General features: G+C 39.8%; 2 protein-coding genes across 6 annotated transcripts in view; both read left to right on the top strand.

Moving 5' to 3' along the window:
- Positions 1-4,748, top strand: part of pam (peptidylglycine alpha-amidating monooxygenase) — a 76,323-nt gene extending 71,575 nt beyond the window's left edge. For all 5 annotated transcript variants that reach the window (XM_088391232.1, XM_088391236.1, XM_088391238.1 and 2 more), the window contains 4 exons: positions 19-69; positions 1,209-1,448; positions 1,664-1,723; positions 2,912-4,748. In XM_088391232.1, the coding sequence (XP_088247358.1) occupies positions 19-69; positions 1,209-1,448; positions 1,664-1,723; positions 2,912-3,090 (530 nt within the window). In that variant the 3' untranslated portion in view covers positions 3,091-4,748. The remainder of the gene's footprint in view (positions 1-18; positions 70-1,208; positions 1,449-1,663; positions 1,724-2,911) is intronic.
- A 3,164-nt stretch (positions 4,749-7,912) lies between these two features.
- Positions 7,913-20,329, top strand: pdzph1 (PDZ and pleckstrin homology domains 1). The gene is given in 13 exon segments (XM_088392594.1): positions 7,913-8,008; positions 8,345-8,433; positions 8,900-9,061; positions 9,394-9,549; positions 12,542-12,643; positions 13,387-13,497; positions 15,351-15,529; positions 15,611-15,615; positions 15,617-15,766; positions 15,836-15,878; positions 16,526-16,712; positions 18,016-18,148; positions 18,358-20,329. Coding segments are annotated over 13 exon segments (1,470 nt in total). The 5' UTR covers positions 7,913-7,955; the 3' UTR covers positions 18,458-20,329.
- The last annotated feature ends 3,187 nt before the right edge of the window (positions 20,330-23,516 follow it).

The following is a 23,516-nucleotide window of genomic DNA, read 5'->3' as shown; positions in this document are numbered from 1 at the left end:
TTTTGTTTGCTGTCCCAGAGGCACATCGTTCTGTCAAGAAGGCTGGTATTGAAGTTCAAGAACTTGAAGGTAAGTTTGAAAATACTTGTTATGCAAATGTCGTTCTGAACGTCGTCATACCTCTTGAGGTTTTCCACATCTGAGGTTAATAATCACCCCTCTCCCCTCCTTAGTGGGTTTTTCTTTTTCTTTTTTTGCATTTTCTAAGATGTAATAAAAATAATAAAAAGATCATAAATAAAATGGTTCATGCTGAATTAAAATCACATTGATTTCAATATCAGCTTATACTCAAGGGTGCACCCTCTGTATCATATTGTAAGTGAAAACATTATTGGGACATTCTTATAAATGCTGCTGCTGCTGCTGCTGCAAAGGCCTGGTTTGTTAGAGAATCGAAATTGACCAATATTTTTTATTCTGGGCCAATGCAGATTGTTAGTACTCAAGGATGCCAATAACCAATATTTGGAGCTGATATTACTTTTCAGTAAAATAAAAAACTTTGGCATCAAAATAAAAATGAACTCTTTCGGAAAAGTCTTTTGGCATATTGGACAATTTTTCTGATTTTCAGATATGTATATATATATTTTTTATCTTAGACAGTAAACATCTTAAAACAAAAAGTTAAGGCAGCTCCCATCATTCATCAGGGTCATTGGCATTTCTTAAAACTTCAGTGGTTGCCGCTCCAACCATTTGCTGCGCCACTTGACATCTTCCTTTTGCCTAAAACCATTTGGGATAGACTTAGCTCCCTGGTGACCCTAAACAGAAAAAGCGGTATCAAAAATGGATAGCTTAATGTCCTAATTTCCAAGCACTTCCAAAGTATGCACTACTTTGAGTGCCAAAATGAGAAATCACACACTTTGCCTGCTACCCCAGACACCAATAAAATACATTTGTTTTTGACTGAAATGTGACCAAATGTGGAGAAAAAAAAGTCTGAAAACTCTTGCAAGTCACTCTGTTTATATACATACAACATTGTCCCCTTTCCTGATTTTGGATTTTCTTTTGCATATTTATTTGGGTTAAACATTTTAGTTCATCAAACTAATTTCAGTGTCTTAAAAAGACTACTCAAGTAAATATAAAACAGACATCACAGACATGCGGCTTAAAAAATAAATAGAACAAATAAAAATCTCATTAGTTTTCTTCACGAACGATACTTCTTACTTTCATTGTTTTCTGTGTAGAAATGGAGACATTTATCCAAACCAAGGTGACTCCAGAGCAGAACATCTCAAAGACAGCAGCAGTTAAACAGAAGCCATATGTGGCTCAACATCTTAAGCCACAAGAAAATGAGAAGAAAAAGACTGTTCCACATCCAAAAAAAGGGCATGGTTTCCTACCAGTGGTCATCATGGTGCTCTTGCTCATCCCTCTTCTGCTTGTTATCTCTGTAGGAGTCTTCATCTGCTGGAGGAAAAACAGTAAGTATGACAGGAAGGCAATTATGTTGCTGTGGTTATCTCTGTTAAAGGGGTTTCATGTTCAATGTGATTTATTTTTTATTTTTTAAGCAAAGTAACCTAGTGGCCATAATGACAGATAGATTGGATTTTCATGCATGTTGTTTCTGCAGTGCACACAACCTGCTTTGCTAGATCGTTTCTTTCACTCACTCTTAACTTTGATCTATCTGCAGACTGGTATGAGGTGAAAACAGAGCCCAGTGCTGTTGGAGGGATTTTGGGAAAAATCAGTGGTAAGTTATTTCTCATCTGTGATGGCCTGTAAATAAAGGGAACTAGGGCGCCACATTACCACCCAGCTGAGGCACATTGAAAGGGACAAAAATTAAAACATGAACATGAAATATTATTATGAAAAACCTTTGACGTATATATATTTATATACAATTTAGTCAATTTAGTGAGTCAATTTAGTTAGTGTTCAAGTTTTCCCACTTAAAATGATGAGCGAGTTCTGTCATTTTCATCATAGGTACCCTTCAACTGTGAGAGACATGAAAAGAATGTATTTGTAAATTATGGAGGGAAATAAGTCTCTAACAGAAGTTCAATTTCATGCTTTTGAGTAACTTTTGGGCAATTACAGAATTTACTTTCGGTTATCGCCAGATCGACACGCTGTTTGGTATTTTGGCCCATTCCTCCATGCAGATCTCTTCTGCAGTCGCTGTGCAATTCCCTCTGCAGATTTTCTCGGGTTGAGGTCTGGAAACTGCCGCGGCCACTGCGCGTCTTTGAAATTCTTCTTACGGAGCCCCAACTTCATTGCCCGGGCGTTGTGTTTGGAATCGTTTTTAAGACGGAAGACCCAGCAACATTTCATCTTCAACGCTCTCATTGATGAAAGACATTTTGGCTCAAAGCATCACATTGACTAGGATCAATGCTTTGCTTAACACAGAACAGTTGTCCTTGTCCCCTTTGCAGAAAAACGGCCCCAAAGCAAAATGTTCTCACTTCCATTTTGTCTGCCACATCTACTGCCATATTAGATGTAATCCAGCTAGGCTCTTCTGTCTTCATGTTCAAATTACTTCGGTGAAGTAATTTCAAAATATTACGAGAGGAGAACATGAAGCCCAGGCCATATGGGTAAAATCCAATATACAGTAATCCCTCGTTTATTGCGGATAATTGGTTCCAAGACCACCCGCAATAGGTGAAAATCCGCGAAGCAGTGTCACCCTCTCATTTTTAACCTATTTGCCGTTATGTGCAGAACCCGCAGCTTATTCACTGTATTTTTTTTCACGTTCTCCACTTGTTTTTTTTGTGTGTATTGGGCTTAAAATCCTTGACAAAGCTGTTTGATGTGATTCATACATTTTCCAGCCGCGCAATAACCAATTTATAAGGTGTTATTAAGTTTCAATATGCTCTACATGTAGTCATATTATTTGTGGTGTATCCCCCCCGGTCAGGTAAAGCAGTCGGCAGCCTGAACCTTGGAAACTTCTTTGCCTCCCATAAGGGTTACAGTCGACAGGGCTTTGACCAACTCAGTACTGAAGGCAGCGACCAGGAAAGGAACGGCGAGAGCAGTGAGTCTGAGAATGAAGAGTACTCTGCTCGTCCCCCACCGCCTCTATCCTCCTCTTAGGAAATTTGGACAGCACCACAACCTTCTGCTTAGAATGCCAGGCGTATGTCATGTCATTCATCATCATAACTATTGAGTTCGATGCCTTATTGTTTATATATTTAAGTATGAGTTGTACATAAAATATTTACTACAACTTAAATCAATTTATTTTATCTTAATTTAACGTGCCCGTGTTTTTACAGTAAATTAGGATTCTCAACTTGAACAAATTACAGTGAAATTATTTCCTAGAGTTTCATTGAATTAAATTTTTGTACTGTTGGTTTTTTTTAAGTCCACCAAACGTTTTTCACATTGAATTATTAGACATGTTCGACATTTTATAGCAGCATTACAACCAGGATGAGCATGTAAACATCTGGATGGTAAATATGATCACAGTTGGGGAAAACAAAACTACATGGCTCTGGGATATTACTTCGCTTACATCATGGCTCTTCATTAGTATAAATTCCAAAATGTCCAGATTGTAGTTTGTCTGTTTTGTTTGTTTTATATGTCCAGACTAAGTGTTGTTTAGATGGCACAAGTGTTTATGCTGGTTGTTGTGCTTGCTCCATAAAGATGAGGATAGGACAACAAAAAACATATGCTTGGTAATAACAGTTACTTTTTTTTTCTCCCAATTGCTCATGAGCTTTGACTTAACGTTCTACAATTTGTGTTGTTAGACCTGTAAGCTTTTCATGAGATTTTGGATTGCATACAAAGATGTTTGGATTTAGAAGATTTAATATTTTTAATTTAATGCAAGATTTAACAGTAAAAGTACATCCTTCCAACGATAAATATCTTTGTGTATTATATAATTCCATACATTATTATATTTCTATTCAACTTACATCCGCGGCTTGAGTCAGTCACATTTCGATTGCAATTGTGTGCCTTTTCATATTTTGCCTTTTGTCATCATCTGCCATTACAAAATGTACTATAAGAGGAAAATTGCTGCTGCTACTCTAGCTTGTACTCCTTTACTGGTTTTTCTTCCTTCACGTCAGAGGAAAAATGACACATTTACTCATAAATGTTTTGTTTTGTAGGAATGTAATTGGTCAATCAGACTCTGGTGAACTGCCTCATCCATAGCACTGTGTCCAGGATTATGTTACACTCATTTCAATTATTTACTCAATAGTCCATCAGTTCATTTTCTATACCACTTATCACTGAGGGCATGAGTGAGGTGGAGCCTATCCCAGCTGATGTTGGGTGAGAGGCGGGGTATACGCTGAATTCTTGGCCAGCCAAAATTGAAGGTCATACTTACTCAGTAATCAATAGTGCATTTGGTTTCATTTGGATGTACGAACACGGACAATGTGCTAAAAATAAACACGCAATGAAAATAAATAATTGTGGATTAAACTGACCTACTTCTAAATTTGTTTAAGTTTGAAAATAAACAACAAATTTGCTCAAACTAAACAAGCAAGCAAAACCGTTTTCCCTGTGTGTTCTACTTGGTAGATACATTTCCGTCCACCAAATACATGTCTGTTTGCTTCATTTGAATGATTATTGTATTAAAAGCATGCCATAGATATAGGATGTTGCAGTCACATGTGAACTGATATTTATTGTAACACTGGTTTTGCTGCAAAGGTACTATTTTAGTAACAATGTTATTTGTGTAATAAAGTGTTTGCAATGCATCCTGTTGTCATGGAGGTGTCTTTGGATTTCCAAGGTGTTTTTTTTTCTTTTCAACAACAATCTTAAATCATTTACATTTGGAATGTATACTCTTCATTAAGGTGTTGCATCTAAACAGTGACATATGTATGTGTATACATCAATCTGTGAGAGGAAAAAAAACAATGATTGCCCTATTGTTCTTTACTTGAGACCAGGAACTGTTAGAATATAATTTCAACATGCCCACATCACGGAAGAGAAATACTGACAGTTGGGGTGCTTTTATATTTTGAACAAGTAATATGTACATTGTGTAAAGGTTCAGGAAAATTCATGTGGCAAAACTGAATGGCATACAGTAATCCCTCGTTTTTCGCTGGGGTTACGTTCCGAAAAGAACCCGTGACAGGTGAAATCCGTGAATTAGAAACTTTTATCTTTTTTACCATGATTATACAGGTATAACATTGAAACCACATGACAAAACTTGTTTTCAGGCCCAAGCATTTGTTTAACAAAGAGAAGTAAACACTTTCTTCCAGACAACTACAGTTAAATAATTTTAATCATCAGTACAATGTACGTACTATATAGTGCGCCTCTGCGGCCTGACTCCGCTCTGTAGTGTCTTTTTCATCTGAAGCCATAACACAATGCACTGTGAAAAAAATCTGTGAAACGGCGAGGCTGTGAAAGGTGAACCGTGCTATAGCAAGGGATGACCGTATACCAAAAAATAAGTGTTGAATATTCTTTAGATCGTGTCACCAACATGATAAATGCTGGCAGTAGGTCGCTCCCAGTGTAATCCACATCATTATTTATAAAAAAATTATTGAAATGATGTGTTCTTTACGTTATCAAATCATTGTTAATTATTGTGTAAAATCATTGTCACGAATAAGTGGAGCAGGGTGACCAAATGTAGCTTGGACCAGGGTTTATTGTAGGGAAGGGAAGTGGGCGAACAGACACGGACGGGATAGAGATTCACGACCAGCAGACAGGCAAACAGAAGTCCACTCAGACACGGAACAGAATCTGACCATGAGCCTCCACACAAGACTTGGGGGGACTGGACGAGCAGGACAGGAACACAAGGTGCTTACACAGACGGGAGACAACAGTAGACACCGACAAGGAGGAGCACACGGGCAGGGTTTAAATACATGAGACAACAAGAGGGAGCAGGTGACAGACATAACGGTAATGAAGGGGTGTGGCTGAGGGAAGTTGGCGGCCGAGCGTGCTCTGGCACAGGCGTGACAATCATGAACATGATTGTGTTTTCATAGATTAATCTGAAAAGGTATTAATAATAGTGATGATTTGAGCATGTTTATTTCAGATGTATGAATCAATATACACTGCTCAAATAAATTAAAGGAACACTTTGAAAATACATCAGATTTCAATGGTGACAACAAAAATGTTGGATATCTATACTGATATGGACAGTTTAATGTCTCAGGAACAAAAAGATGCCACATCTTTTGATGGAAGTAAAAGTCTTCAGCCTACGGAGGGCTCAGTACAGACACCCCAAAAATCAAAGTGAAAAAATTATGTGGCGGGCTCGTCCATTTTGCCTAAATTCAATTTCTGCAACTCAAAATTATTTTTAATATCTTGTGCGGCCCCCACATGCTTGTATGCATGCTTGACAATGATGCAGCAGGCTCCTAATGAGACGACGAATGGTGTCTTGTGGGATGTCCTCCCAGATCTGTCTAAGGGCATCAGTGAGCTCCTGTAAAGTCTGAGGAGCAACCTGGCGGCGTGTGATAGACCTTATGTCCCAGAGGTGTTCTATTGGGTCTAGATCAGGTGATCGTGAGGGCCATTCAATTGTGTCAATTCCTTCATCCTCCAGATACTGTCTGCATACTCCTGCCACATGAGGCCAGGCATTGTCGAAGGTCAGGATGAACCCAGGACCTACTGCACCAGCGTAGGGACCATGGGTGCAAGGATTTCATCCCGATACCTAATGGCAGTCAGACTGCCGTTCTCTAGCCTGTAGAGGTCTGTTCGTCCCTCCATGGAAATACCTCCCCAGACCATCACTGACCCACCACCAAACCGGTCATGCTGAATGATGTTGCAGGCAGCAGAGCGCTCTCCTTGGCTTCTCCAGACCCTTTCACGTCTATCACAGGTGCTCAGGGTAAACCCGCTCCCATCTGTGAAAAGCACAGGGCGCCAGCGGCGGACTTGCCAATTCTGGTGTTCAATGGCAAATGCCAATCGAGCTCCACGGTGCTGAGCAGTGAGCACCGGGTACACTACAGGACGTCGTGCCCTGAGGCCACCCTCGTGAAGTCTGTTTCTGACAGTTTGGACAGAGACATTCACACCAGTAGCCTGCTGGAGGTCATTCTATAGGGCTCGGGCAGTGCTTAACCTGTTTCTCCTTGCACAAAGCAGCAGATATCGGTCCTGCTGATGGGATGAGGACCGTCTACGGCCCCGTCCAGCTCTCCTAGAATAACTGCCTCTCTCCTGGAATCTCCTCCATGCTCTGGAGATTGTACTGGGAGACACATCAAATCTTATTGCAACAGCACGCATGGATGTGCCATCCTGGAGGAGTTGGACAATCTGCTCAACTTCAGGAGGGTTAAGAAATCGCCTCATGCTCCCAGTCGTGTTAATGACTCTAGTTAAAGCCAACACTTGTGGAAAACCAGTTAAAAAACATCAAGAGGGAGGCACTTGAAATGGCCTCCACCTGCAAAACCAGTCCTGTTTTGGGGACCATCTCGTTGTTGCCCCTCTAGTGCACATGTTAATTCCATCAACACCAATCCACTGAAACTGATTAACAACCCCCTCTGCGGCGTACCTGACCAAAACCTTATCAGAAAAGTGTAGTTGAATTTGTGCCATACCCTGATAAAAACCTGTTCCTTTAATTTTTTTGAGCAGTGTATAAATAAATAATAAGATATTGAAATTTGAACAATTATAAATGTTTTTTTTTTCATCATATGAGCATCCTAAAATGTATCAAAAGTCATTACACATAAATAAATTTCTTGATACTGGATCATTTCAGTCATATTGGCAAGCATGAAACGATGAGCACTGAATTAATGTTTTTTACACCAGCAATGCTGGCTGCAGTATCACTGAAGATTAGACATAGTAAGCTGCTTTACATGTGAGAATAACAATAAGAAGTGGAGCAGTCTGCAACCACACAGTCAACGTGGCCAGTGTGAATGAGCTGCAATTATGCAAACGAAACATTTTCATCAATATTGGCCATTAGAAGGTAAGTCTGTTACCATCATTACATTTGTCACTCTGTAGTACTTACCAGTATAACCTTCTTGGGATACCAAGTTTAAAAACAAACCCCCAAAATGCAATCTTCTTGTTGTTTTGTGGTCTCTTGACTGTTTTATAGTTGTTGTTGTTTTGTTTCTGTTAAATTGCATCACTCACTGCGGCAATACACTTGGGAAAAAAACATGTTAGTCCTATTTGACAAGGTACAATAATTCTGGTCTGAAAAGTCTTATCAATTAATTAGTAAAATGGTTAGACTTGCATATTGGCTGCTAAAAACAATCAATTTTTTTAATATATAAAACAACTTTTATTACAGTGAATTTGTGGCTGTTTTGGATTTGAGAATGAGCAAGAGGGGAGGGAGGAGATACAGCAGGCGGAGGAGGAGCTCTCGCAGCAGTAAACGTGAGTGATGTCATTAATCTTGTGCTGAGCAAACAAGTCGCATTTTCCCCACACCTGCAAGCACAGTGTCAATATTTGATCTTGGCCTCAACAGATTTAATGGACTGCATAGGTTGTTACACTATTATCATATTAAATTTAGGCAGGTTATGATGAACTTTGTAAGGGCCCTACAGAAACAAATTTTGAGGATTTGACCAAACCGCTAATGACATTCACCCAAACGCAATTACTGAAAACACCAATCTGCCGCCATCACTGAGAGTTGAGAAGACAATAAAGCTCAGAAGCTCAGAAGACTGTGCTAAAACTTCTGCATATATAACAAATATCCAAGAACATTCCAATAACAGTGAGAGACCAGATAAAAAGTCCAACACCAAATGTAAGTTACGTTAATGCATAATAAAATGACTGGGGAATATTTGGATCCATATTTCTTGTGATTGCGTTAATGATATTCCAGGTTCCCTGGAGGCCAAAGAGCATCTTCAACTTCCTCGCCTCAAAGATGCAGACAGCGGTACAAGTGACTCCTGGGCCAGGAGGCGAAAACTGTTCAAGGACAGCAAACAGTAGAGTTCCACTGGAGGAAGTTCATTTACCAGTGACATCACAGATGAATCAGGTAGTTTAAGTGGCAGTAGCTATTTCTGATTATAAAAGCACTTAAACAGTAACACAGGGCAGAGTTACCTGCATGCCAGCCGAATCGTTTCTGCATAGTGAGTTTTACCTCAAAGTAACATAGGGTAGACATTATTTTTGACCTTAAGAGGCAAAAATTGTCATTAGATAAAAATGCTCAAATGTACAATTATACAGTTAATCTTAATAATGTGAGCAGTTATGGAGCAGAGCAAATCTGATTAGTTATGAATACCATGAATTTCGAACCATCATGTTTAAGATTTTGTTTTTGATTGATTGTTTTCTTTTTTTCTTTTTTTGTACTATCAGAGAACATGCACTCAATGGACCTGACAATTCAAGATAATGAAAACAAAGGTTTCTATGCAGAGACTTTCCATTCTGCTGCATGGCTTTATCAAGGAGAGAAAGATATCCCTAGGTCCATTTCTTCCAGCCCTAACACTCAAACTTCAGCTGTTTCAAGTAAGCTATATTCATACTTAACATACAGTACAGGAATAATACATATCAATCTATCTACGTATCTATTCATTTTCAACACTGCTTGTACTTAATAAGGCTGGACCCTATACCAGCTGACTTTGGGCAAGAAGCGGGTATATCGGAGTGGTTGTCAATCCGTCACAACAAATTGGACATTTTAGAAGCTTCAATTAACCCACTGCTTCTCAAATAGTGGGGCACGCCCCCCTGGGGGGCGAGGTGCGATACCAAGGGGGGTGCGGGTGACACCAGGGAACATTCTTTTCTTTTGGTTGTACTAGATTAAAGGGTAATTGGACATCCACTGCTGTAGGTGGGAGTGGCGGTATCACTGGAAGAGTGTGCGCAAGGAGTAGTCGCTCTACAGTGTAGCGCACACACAGCACAGAGCAGGCGATAAAAAGTGCTGTGGGACACCATGGAAAAATATTCAACAGGGTTGAAAAGAACGGCGGAGAGAGACGGAGATAAGAGAATTAAGAGTCACACGAAAGCTAAAACAAGGAAATATGACGAAGCGTACGTAGCGCTCGGCTTCAGTGTGATTACGATGGGAGACGAGGAAAGACTGGTGTGTTTACTGTGCCTTACAATGTTGACAGAGGACAGTATGAAGCCAAATAAATTAAGGCGACACTTATAAAGTCATTGCACCCCAATCACGCTGATAAGTTGCTTGAGGTTTTTCAGAGAAAACGGGCTGAATATTGCCAACAATCATCCCACTTTGTGAATGCTACTTCAGTCAAACAGCAAGCACTGTATGCATCATACAAAGCAGCGTACCAAATTGTTCAGTGCAAAAAAAACCCCACACACCATTGCAGAAGAGCTGATACTACCTGCAGCCGTGGATATGGTCTCCGTCATGCTGCCTCATTTTGAGCACAATTTGATTTATTCATTTTTGTTTTGTAGGTTCTAATGTTTTATATATTGTGCTCCTGAGTTAATGTTGCTGATTACTTTGAATTGAATATTATTTATTGCTGTTATGTAATTTAATATTATGTATCTTTATTATTATTTTATTGTATTTTTTCCAGCATAAAATGGCAGTTGGTCAAGAATGTTTATAGTTTAAATAATTATAATTTATTTTTAATTTCAGGCAAAGTGATGCACATTAAATTTGTTCTGTTACAGACTAAAAATAATGTTATTAATAGTTATTCTTTATTGTAAGTTGATCTTTCTTTTTTATTTATATTTTGTTTTTCTTTAATGTTAATAACATGGGGGGGCGCGAAATATTTCCTTCTCCCTAGGGGGGGGGGCATCTCAAAAAATTATTGAGAAGCACTGAATTAACCTAATGTGGTTTTTGCGATTGGGAATTCAGAGTACCCAGAAACCCCCACACACAAGCACTGGGCGAATAATCAATAATGCTTACTCGTAAAATTTCACCATGTTTGTCTACTGGCTCTACAATTAATGAATGTTCATATTGATTTTATTAAATATTTAATTAGAAACATATTTTAGTAAACATGCCGGACTGCACAGTATTCTGAATATGTTGACAAAAGGCTTGCTTAATTTTCCACTATCTTTAATTTTTGCTCACTTACATAGTTTTGACTTATTTTACGTTGGATTGTTTTTGGTGTTTTCGATCAGCTTTTTTTCTACTCATGCATCAGTTAGGTGTACAGTACTGCGGTTTACCCCACACTCAGTAGAATTAGTTAACTTATTTACTTAGTGAGATTTATAGCAACAAGATTATGTTTTGCTTCTCAAAAATACATTTGCATGTATCGAAATAGTTAAAGCAATAATGTTGCCTTATGCTTAAGAAGAAATTCTCTTGAATTGGGCATTTCAACAACACAAATCGAAAATACCAGCAACCCCACAGCATCTTGGGTTCAGACTAGGGCTGTTACCTTCGAATATTTATAAATTATTCTATTGTTTAATCAAATAATCTGATACAATTTTATTGGCGTTAAAGTGTATTAAACACACTTTCCCTGATTACTGTTCATCCAATAATTTTTGCTTATTTGGCATTATTAATTGGTCAAAAAAACAATAAACACTATCACACAAGATAAATTTATGGTCGTTGTTGTTCGAAGTAAAAATTAAAAGTTTACTGAATTATTAAAATACGCAATGCGATTAATTTGATAATCGATTCGTTGACGATTAATCAATTAATTTGACACCTCTAGTTCAGACCAACAAAATAAGTTGAAAAAGTTAGAGTGGCCAGTCTTTAATCTGATGAGAGAACTTGTTTTGTGGGGAATACTGCATTTTTATGAAGGAGCCAGTAGTCATTTTTCTCAATTTTCTGAGGGGAAAAAAAACCCCATCTCATTTTGGATCTATAACTTAATCCATATTGTTCCCAACACATTCACATTTTGAGCTTTACTCACATTAAATACACTTCCATTTATTTTAAATACAAAATCCGAGCTAAAGACCTAGTGCAGGGGTGTCAAATTAATTTTTGTCGCGGGCAGCATTGTAGTGGAGGGCCACGATGACTGTCAACCCAAATAAATGCATGAATGCCTCATATTATATATAGTATAAGCTACAAAACAAAATCTTTCTCAAATCAGACTATTAAAAACTGTTCAAATATATTAAAAATATTATTTCTAAAAGTGAAGACAATTTGCAGTTTTAGTAATGATGCATGAATTTGATGTACAAGTTGTCTTTTGGGGCCACATAAAATGATGTGACGGGCCTGCCGTATCTGGTCCCCGGGTCTTGAGTTTAACACATGTGACCTAGTGGATGGAGTTCAGTGTTTGAACTATATTTGCCTTTTATGACAGCACTCTTCTACTTTTTTGTAGGAGTCACAAGCATATATCAGAAATCTATTTCACAATGTTAAAAACAGATTATTAAAGTATTTTTGATAAAATCCCTGTTTTGGATATCATTGGAGTTCACCATTTTTACCACCTACAATCTGTCTGTGACGATATGACTTTTTCAGTTCGTGAGAGGACTGTCAAGATCAACAAAGGCACAGGAGAGTACTCTTGGGGTTTTTGAATACAGTTCTCTAAACCCATTGTGGTCACAGAAGTCGACACAAGTAAGCAAATCGCAAACATTAAAAAGACACTGACCTTGTATGCAGCCTACACTTTAAGTAAAGACTCAAAGTTGTTCTTGCCGCGTTTTAATAAATTACTCTCTTAACAGTTCCTCCATCTATCAATTTCCTATCTGAAACCAGAATCTGCCTAACTTTTTGTGAGTTTACGTACATGGTTTTGAAATGGGAGGACATTCGAGTATCCAGAGAAAAACATTGCAAAGATAGGGAGAACATACTACATCTAAATGTTTATTGAACTGCGAATTTCAGGTTCACAGGAATCTCATCGCTCCGTGATACTGATCCAAGCTGACATAGTCTTTTTTTTCCCTCCATATTGCATAACCCTGCTTTGGTTTATTATTTAATCTGTTGCTTAACTTTGAAGCGTGTGTGGTTTCAGATGGTGCTGCCGAGGAAGCAAGTTTGTTGGTCGGTGACTATGTCCTGGCTGTCAATGGAACTAATGTAACCAGTATTTCTCACTCTGAGGCAGAAATGGGAGGACATTCGAGTATCCAGAGAAAAACAGTGCAAAGATAGGGAGAACATACTACATCTAAATATTTTTTGAACTGTGAATTTCAGGTTCACAGGAATCTCATCGCTCCGTGATACTGATCCAAGCTGACATAGTCTTTTTTTTCCCTCCATATTGCATAACCCTGCTTTGGTTTATTATTTGAGCTGTTTTGTATTTAATCTGTTGCTTAACTTTGAAGCGTGTGTGGTTTCAGATGGTGCTGCCGAGGAAGCAAGTTTGTTGGTCGGTGACTATGTCCTGGCTGTCAATGGAACTAATGTAACCAGTATTTCTCACTCTGAGGCAGCTAATTTAGCTCAAAAAGGTAGACTGGTTTCAGGCTTGGGTAACAATAAATTTTGTCTAACGGTACAATAATTTCAAGATTGGAATTTTATTTTACCGTAATTGCCGGACTATAAACCGCACCGGATTATAAACAGCACCAGCTAAAATTCAGGGGTATTTCAGTTTTTTTCTTACATAAGCCGCACGGGACTATAAGCCGCACGTGCACACGACTTTTTTACAAAGAAAGACAGTACATAGAAAGCCTTTTTAACGTTTTAATAACATACTTGAACATGTCTTTCTAAACATTGCCTGTGACGCAGCAGTAGTACCGCAGCAACGCGGAAGTGTGCACGCGAGTTATTAGCAAAGAAAGACTGGACACAGAAAGTTTTTTTAAAGCTTTAATAACATACCTTAACATTTCTTTCTAAACACTGCCTGTGACGCGGCAGTAATACCGCAGCAACACGGAAGTAACACAGCAAAGTCACTGAGACGCGGCGGTAACACAGCAGCAACACAGCAGCAACACGGTAGCACAGCACTAACAGGGCTGGTTAAAAAAAAACATACCAGTAAAAGTAAAAAAAGAGCCGTCTTCATCTTCCTCCTGTGCACTGAAACCATCGAAGTCTTCCCCCTTAGTGTCCGATTGGAATAGCGTTAGATATCCTTCGCCTCACACTTTCTCAGTCTCTCTTTCGTCGTCGCTTTTATGCATTTCTTCGAGTGTGAAGAGGGTCTGTTCATGCTAATCTTATTCATGCACGAAGCACTAAATTACATTAAACTAGCGAGCGACACATATAGCTTAAAAGCGGCATCATATGCATTTCTTTTGTCCCCCATAATGACGGTTTGTGTATAAAAGCTTCCTGTCTTTGTGTGAGCGCGGGCGTGTGTGTGATGCGCGAGACGAACAAAACACAAACTAGCAAACTAACTTCTTCGGCGCATTATCTCTTCTTCGTCTGTCTCGCTCTTGCTTCCTGCTAGAGCGCCCCCTGGAGACCGGAGGCCGTAAAAATCCATAAGTACGCTCCAGAGTAGACACAAGATAATGTCATCAACATCGACTGCCTTTGGCTTAAAAGCGGCATCATATGCATTTCTTTTGTCCCCCATGATGACGGTTTGTGTATAAAGGCTTCCTTTCAGTAATGTCCGTTTTGATCGCGTTCTGCTTGATGCGCGAAATGTAAACACAAACTAGCGCGTCTTCTTTGGCGCATTATCTCTTCTTCGCCTGTCTCGCTCTTGCTTCCTGCTAGAGCGCTCCCTGGAGGCCGGAGGCCGTAAAAATCCATAAGTACGCCGCGCCGCCGTTTAAGGTTCAAAGTAACCTTCTGAATAAAATGCATTAAAAGTTCACATTCATTACAACTTGTTTTTGGTGAGCAAAGTGTCAGAAGAATTGAATTTAAATGCTGATTGATTGGGTTTTAATACAATGCAGATGGTCCAAACAGCGCCACTGCTTTGTGTAATCTCTGAGTGACATGGCAGAGTAAGAGAAAGGGTTTAGAGCACAGGTGTCAAACTCAAGGCCCAGGGGCCAGATACGGCCAGCCACATCATACTATGTGGCCCGCGAAGACAAATTGTGCATCAAATTCGTGCGTCATTACTCGAATTGCAAATTCTCTTCACTATTAATATCTTTTTTTTAAAATATTTGACCAGTTTTTACTCGTCTGTTATTTGTCAGTTTGTTTTGTAGCTTTTACTGTATATAATAGTGTTAAGAGTAAAAGTGATGAAGTCATCACAAAAATCACGGAAAAAAATCTTATATAAACCGCACCTGACTATAAGCCGCAGGGTCCAAAATTTTGGAAAAAAGTCGCACCATATAGTCCGGAAATTACGGTACTTATGTTGTAGGTCCAGAGGAGCTAATATTGACAATTGGTTCAGACATCGGTTGTGGTCCTAATACTCCCAGGCCAGCATGTCGTGGACATCTTCACAAGCGTACCCAGTCCGGTTTGATTCGAAGCTGGAGGAAGAGGTGGTTTGTACTTACACGTGACTGCTGACTTTATTACTACAGACACAAACGGGTGAGCTGGCAATCATTACTTCCTTCTTTCCTAAAAAAACAAGTTTGCAGTTTACTGACATTAAGTTATGTTTTATGACAGGATGAACAAAAGTCAGGCTTTAGCAGCTTTGAGGATGGAAGGAGCAGAGGTAGGGCCAGATCTTTCCCTTGGAAAACCTTTTGTGTTGAAGTGCCATCCTCTATCTGTGAATAGGGTGTACTACCTCTGTGCAACTACTAACCAAGAGATGAAAAGGTAGATAAAACTTTAATATAAGAATGTGTGTACGATTGTGTATATAATCACGTGTTGTTGTGGATTTAGATGGTTGGAAGCCATGGAGAGAGCTATTCATCCTATTATACAGGTAAGAGTCAAGCCAGGCGGCACGGTGGCGCACTGGTTATTACCTCCCGCCCTCCCTGTGTGGATGGATGGAAGGGTGGATTGGATGGATGGATGATTGGACGGACGGACGGATGGAGTCAAGCCATAAAGCAAATCGTCAATGCAACCCCAAACCACAAACAAGTTCGAATAATACTTTTGATTACAACTGGTAACAGTCAATGAAATGGAGAACTCATTTTTTAATAACTTAATTTCTGAACATCTACATATTGATGAATCAGAGCTGTCTGGAACCATAAACACCTCACTTCTTGTCACTCATTTCTTCCCCAATTAACCTTGTAAATGAGCAGTCTTTTTTTCATGACTAATTTCTGACTCTACTTGAGTAGAATTTTTAAATCTGGACTTTACGTCATTGTTTATATATTTATGTCAAATTTGACATTTTATTCCGCTATATTTTTTCAAAATGTCCAAAATAAAATAATCTTTGTAAATAAAATCTTCACAGTTTACATTAATGTCAATGTAAAACTACCAGCTGACTGTTATGTACATTCCAAAATAAACTCATCTAGCGAGCGTTTGCTGACCGACACTAATTATTTGATATATTTGGCACACGGGTTAAAACTAATCTCCTCAACTCTCGTGTCCCAGCACCATGTGTGGATGGATGTCACCAGACACTACTCAAGCCTCCCTCCACTGGCAGTGAAAAACTCAGAGTGCCTTGGGTTGCCTCATAAAATGGACAAAAGCAAGGACATCTGGGAGCAGCACTACTCTATTTTAAAGGATGGCTGCCTCTACTTGTATAGTGGTATCCGTGCAACCCACGCACATGGTATGAAAATGCGTTCTGTTAAGAGTGGATGTGATTTGTCAATATTTTTATAATGGTGCACATCTCAAGATTAGGAGAGATGTAAAGGTATTGACAATTTGTTGTTCAGCTCTCCTTATGAGTGATTTTTTTTATTGGGCTAATATACAACAAAAGTACTTTTCCATGAGGAGTACCGTATTTTCCGGACTATAAGGCGCACCGGACTATAAGGCGCACCTTCAATAAATGGTCCATTTTAAAACGTTGTCCTTATATAAGGCGCACCAGACTATAAGGCGCACCATTAATGCATTAATTTTCTGAGACAATCCTATATAGGGGCCGACCATTTGCACCGACATTCCATGAACCATTACTATTGTGAATGAACTTGTAAATATGTAACTATATCCTTTACTATATCCTTTGCAGATAGGTTGATATTGCAAATGAGAATCTGTTGTTAATTGCACTACCAGAAAAGTTAAAAAACAAAATAATAACAAATTAACAATTTTATGATAGTTGAATGAATTTTTATTAGATGTATTAAGTTTGTTTTATTGTTGTTATTGTTGTATGAATAAGAAGGGTGATTTGGTGTTTGTGACTGCAGTAAACAGGCCAAGTTGCAGCATGTCAGATTTTTAATCCAAATCAAATCATTCTCCATTTTATCTTTTTTATTTCAACTTCAGACGCAACAAACTACTTTGTAATCACAAAATAATCATCCATAATCTTTTTGATTCATGATTCCTAGTCTTCAGCGGGCCTTATGATTGATTTTATGACACAATGCTTCGGGCCAGTTTAAATTTAGACGCGGGCCGCATTTGGCCCGCGGGCTGGAATTTGGTCCATATATAAGGCGCACCAGACTATAAGGCGCACTGTCGGCTTTTGAGAAAATTAAGGGTTTTTAGGTGCGCCTTATAGTCCGGAAAATACGGTAGATCCCGGACAACATTCCAAACGTATTTCAATTTCATAAAATAACAAAATAAACTCGTAGAATTCGATGAGCACCCCACATTATGATAAATATATATATCTCAGGGGTCACCAACACTTTATAAAATGAGAGGGCTGCCAGTTTGATACACACCTCTTGTTCAAATTATTTTAAATATCGGCGTTATTAGTCATTCCAATTTAATCGGCTAATATCAATTTATGAATAGTCTCCAACAAATTAATTTGTTTGTTTTTATTTATTCATTTACATTTTATATATTTACCATCCACTGCCTATACCCCCTTAAAAAATTGTTAATGCTAAACCCATGTTATAAATTCGTCATGTCACACTCTTTCGGAGGGATCTACCTTCAGGGCTATACGGTGCAAGAACAGTATTTCGGAGGCAAGAAATCCACCATTGAGCTGAAACCCCCATCCGATGTGTTCAAAACTTTCTACTTTTATGCAGACAATCCAGATGAGAATAAACGGTAGGGGACGTTGTATTCCTATTTCCCTTTGGTGAAAATGGGATAGGATTATCAAAACAAATGTCTCCATGAATCACTACGTATAATGTTCAGATTTTCTGTGTGAGTTTTGCTGTACAGTCAAACAGTAGTGTGGTAATAGTATTTATTTACTTATGTAGTATTTATATATTATATTATTATATATTTGCTTCTTTATTTATTTACAGATGGATTAGTGCTTTTGAAACATCAATTAACAAGTGGCTGCCTTTACATCAAGCTCTTCGGGACTACAAGAGTCGACCACCAGGGGCAACAAGAATGTAAAACAGATAATAGTTTGATGAATTAAACTACTCAAAACGTAGTTCGTTCAAACAATCTGTCCTCACCTTGATTTTAATAAATGAACAAAGAAATAAAGACCCTGTAAAGTCATTTAAACAAATGGGTCTATCTCTCAAATAAAAATATATATGTTTTGAGTTGTTTAAAGTTTAGAACCTGAAGGATCAAAAACAACTTAGACCACCAAGATGTGAAACCTTTTAAAGGAGACATATTGACATGGAAAATCAACTGTTTAGATTTTAAATACATTGTATTGTGCACTTGGAGTCTTCAGGATTGCAGAAAGGTTTAATCTATCCTTCCAGGTGTTGCAGAGATACTATTATAATCTGTTTGGGGGTTATTTTTTACCCCGTTCAGTTTCATCCATTTTCTATTACCGTAATTTCCGGACTATACGTCGCGTTTTTTTCATAGTTTGGGTGGGGGGGCGATTTATACTCAGGAGCGTCTTACATATTTTTTTTTCACAAATTTTTACTTGATCATTAAGACATCACTTACTTACAAGTAGAGTTGACCACTTCCCATGTTATTTTCAGTATAGTTGATCACTTCACATGCTTTTATATTTATATCTTGAACATATTCAAAACATAAAAAAATAGAGAAAACATCAAATAAAGCAATTAACACTTTAAAGCACCATATCCAAGTCCACTGTCTGCTGTATGTACACTTGCTCCATTTTTGCTCCTCTTATAGTTATTATTTATTATTATTATTTGTTTATCATTTATTCAACACTCTTATTTATTCATTGTTTGTGCCTTCTTGTTTTTTTTTTTGTGTTGCTTGTATGCATATGTGTACTATTTCACCGAGGGATAGTGGGAACGTAATTTCAATCTCTGTGTGTGTCTTGGTATATGAAAAAAAAAATCGACAATAAAGCAGACTTTGACTTTGATAAAACAACCAAATAAACAAAACAAAAAACTACATCTGAAAAAAATTATATTTTCAGACGAAACTGGATGAGGGCGCTCTAAATTTCACCGTTGGCTGTGACTCATCAACTGGGTGGGCTTAAGCAAAAGGGCACCAAAAAGAAACTCATATTTTGCAGGTTACAAACTTCAAGTTGTAAAATATGCAGCTGAAAACAGTAATCGAGCAGCAAAAAGAAAGTTTGGAGAACCGTGATGTACCAATGGATTACTATTTCAAGTGACGTCAGTGGCGCGGCGCAGTGCGGGGTTGTTTACATAAAGGACAAACGTACCCACGTAAGGACTACCGGCATCATTAGCGGTGATTATTTCTAAGTCACACGGAGGACAAAGAGTTTGAAGGAATTAAGGATTTGGAGTGACATAGAAGGTTTGAAAAACTATTATGGCTTTTACACACGCCCGGTCCTGCTCTACTGAGTCGGGGGCCGGCGCTCGGCCGAGTGGCTGTCCGCGAACGGTGCATGGGGCTCGGACATGGCCATTACGCACGCCCGGTCCTATGCCATGGAGCTCTTGTGTCTGGAAGTCCACGCCGCCACACGCTTGGAAGTTTGTTTTGTTTAATAAAGAGCCGTTTACCAAACCCACGTCTATCCTTGTACTTTGTTAACGCTAAAATATAGTTATATACTAGATCTGTAGAATAAAGACGAGGCTGACGTCAGGGCGCACGCGCGGCGATGTTGACAAAGGACGAGGAATTTGATCGATAGATTTAATGGGCTTAAGTGCACGGGTGTTTGATGAGGTTTGATAATATTATTGCTTATATTATAGTTATTTGAAATATAGTTTATCTATCGTTATATGAGCCTGTGGAATATTTTGAAGTGCAAGCGCCCTCAGCCGCGCGCACCCATTGTTGACAAAGAAAGATCGATGGATTTAATGAATTGGGGTGACACTGATGGTTTTATAAACATGTTATTTATGTAATAGTTGTCCTAAATAACTCTATATGTTACGTCAGGCCCGTTCTCAGCTCCTCATTTGTGTTTGTCACGTTAGCATACCTATCGTTTAGCCTGTTGCTATCGTATAGAACGATCGATGGATTTAATGAATTGGAGTGACACCGATGGTTTTATAAACATGTTATTCATGTAATAGTTGTCCTTAATCACTCTATATGTTACGTCAGGCCCGTTCTCAGCTCTTTGTTTGGGTTTGTCACGTTAGCATACCTATCGTTTAGCCTGTTGTTGCTCGTTCATGACTGTTTTTGGTGTGGAATTTTGTCGAATAAATCCCCCCCCCCCCCCCCCCCCCAAAATGTGACATACTCCGGAGCGACTTATATATGTTTTTTGTCAATTTTGGGGCATTTTATGGCTGGTGCGACTTATACTCCGGAGCGCCTTATAGTCCGGAAAATACGGTACATATCTTGATCTATTACATTAGTCTTTGGGGTGGCACTACCAAACAACCTCAAAGAAGTGCCTGGTTAAATTTAAAATTTCAGGACAAATTTCCCACATTTGTGGGCAAAGTCCTGCTTGTCTGTGCAAAGCACTTCAAAGATGAGTGTTTCAGAAATCTCTTGTCAGTATAGAGAAGGATTAGCCAAAATATTTCGTATCATTGAAGGCTCAGTTCATTCTATCCTTGGAAATGTCAGACATAGTAAAGCGATAAGCTTGAGATGACACAAAAAATAATTACCGTATTTGCCGGTGCACAGGTCGACTCGGTGTATAAGTCGACCCCCTAAAATTCGACGGAAATTTACGATTTTATGATATATCCTTTGTATAAGTCGAGCTCAATTGTTGCATTATATTAAACTTCAAAATTCAATATGTGAAATTTATTGACGAAATGTGTTCAAATTCCGGGAGGCCGTGCGCATGCGGCTGTTTATAAGCACCGCGGAGGAGATCGCGGCCGGCGAGCTCGCGCACGCCGCCCGGCACCAACGGGAGGCCGGAAATAGCTCCAAGCCGAGCGGATCGGCACTTTATAAGCACCGCGGAGGAGATCGCGGCGCCTCATTGGACTTCCAGCGGCCGGCGAGCTCGCGCACATCCGCATCCGCCCGGCACATCCGGGAGGCCGTGCGCACGAGCCAAGTGGCCGAAAATAGCCCCCGCCGAGCGGATCGGCTGTTTATAAGCACCGCGGAGGTGCTCGCGGCGCCTCATTCGACTTCCAGCGGCCGGCGAGCTCGCGCACCCGCCCGGCACATCCGGGAGGCCGTGCGCACGAGCCAAGTGGCCGAAAATAGCCCCCGCCGAGCGGATCGGCTGTTTATAAGCACCGCGGAGGTGCTCGCGGCGCCTCATTCGACTTCCAGCGGCCGGCGAGCTCGCGCACCCGCCCGGCACATCCGGGAGGCCGTGCGCACGAGCCAAGTGGCCGAAAATAGCCCCCGCCGAGCGGATCGGCTGTTTATAAGCACCGCGGAGGTGCTCGCGGCGCCTCATTCGACTTCCAGCGGCCGGCGAGCTCGCGCACCCGCCCGGCACATCCGGGAGGCCGTGCGCACGAGCCAAGTGGCCGAAAATAGCCCCCGCCGAGCGGATCGGCTGTTTATAAGAACCGCGGAGGTGCTCGCGGCGCCTCATTCGACTTCCAGCGGCCGGCGAGCTCGCGCACCCTCCCGGCACGTCCGGGAGGCCGTGCGCACGAGCCAAGTGGCCGAAAATAGCCCCCGCCGAGCGGATCGGCTGTTTATAAGCACCGCGGAGGTGGCCGCGGCGCCTCATTCGACTTCCAGCGGGCCGCGCACTCGCGCACGCCGCCCGGTTCAAATTTTCTAAGTGCAACGCACAATGAGATGCATGAGAAACGGCCTTGGTTACCATCACATTTGAAGCGATGAATACGAAGTTAAATTTTATGACTCGGTGTATAAGTCGAGGTCGATTTTTTTCGGTCGGTTTTGGATCGAAAAAGGTCGACCAATACACCGGCAAATACGGTAACTGCGTTTCACTTTCATATTATTGCGTGTCTATGATGCCCTTGTGTTCATAGGACACAGTCTTCAGTCTTTCTGCTGATGTGCCCTCTATGTTTTCACTTCTTGTGGGTGTATTTTGAGTAGTAGTCAGATTAATTGCATCGAAGGTGCTGTTTTATTCTTGGGGAACACAATAATGTTTTAAATGCATTCGTTAGCTTCTTGCTAGCGCTAGCATTAGTTTACTTCTTAACTTTTTTTCTCACTTCTTAACTTGACTGCAGTGCTTGTTTACAAGACGTGTTCATAAATATTGTAAGTGGATTTATTTGGTTACGTATTATGTATGGTGGGATGGACAAGTCTTCAGCTGTTGACATCTTTTAATCAATCAAAACGTTTGTGGCGCAAGTAAAGGGCAAATATATCTGACCGCAAAGGGAGGCGCACATCTTGCGGACTGGAGGGAGTAGGGTGTGAAGTATCTAATTTGCATTTAAAGAGAGCGCATCAAAACGGCTTGCTCTGAGCTGCTCCTCAAAACAGGGGTAAATGAGGGGCTTGTGATGCTATGATGACGAATACTTCTGACTGATTTGCTGATCCACTTTATATTGACCACATCTGAATGAGTAAAATAAAAAAAAGGAAGGATTTATAACCATGATGTCAGCTTTAACACTTACATAAGTGCAATATAATCAGTAAGTGCAATATCCAAAGGTAGCCTACATGAGTAACCGCATAGATGACTAGATTACTTGATAGATTACTGTTTAATCGACATGCTTTACACCCTTCTTGTGAATAACTGTGATTATGATGTATTCCTTTTATTTTCTATATTTAATGCTGCTAATTATGAGGAGCTACCAAACTGATTTCAATACTTGCTTTAACAGTGACAATAAAGTTCCATTCTTCTTTATATTTCACCATTCGGAGGTTGGAGCATGGTTGATTACATCAACTTGGTTTTATTTTTTTCCTGCAAAACTGTTGCCTATGTAGTATTAACATTGCTTAGCTTTTGTGCCGATACGGTAAAATAATAATTGCGTCCTGTAAGGTATGATTTCCTAATAAACTGTACAAAAAGGTGTGTGTGTGTGTGTGTGTTTTATTTAGGATCCCCATTAGCTATGGCAATGCCAGCGGTACTCTTCCTGGGGTC

The sequence above is a fragment of the Syngnathus floridae genome, chromosome 12 (genome assembly GCF_059516105.1).
Source record: "Syngnathus floridae isolate MCC-2025c chromosome 12, RoL_Sflo_1.0, whole genome shotgun sequence".
Lineage (NCBI taxonomy): Eukaryota > Metazoa > Chordata > Actinopteri > Syngnathiformes > Syngnathidae > Syngnathus > Syngnathus floridae.
Note: the sequence above shows the minus strand (reverse complement) of the source record. Positions and strands in the feature narration are given on the sequence as shown.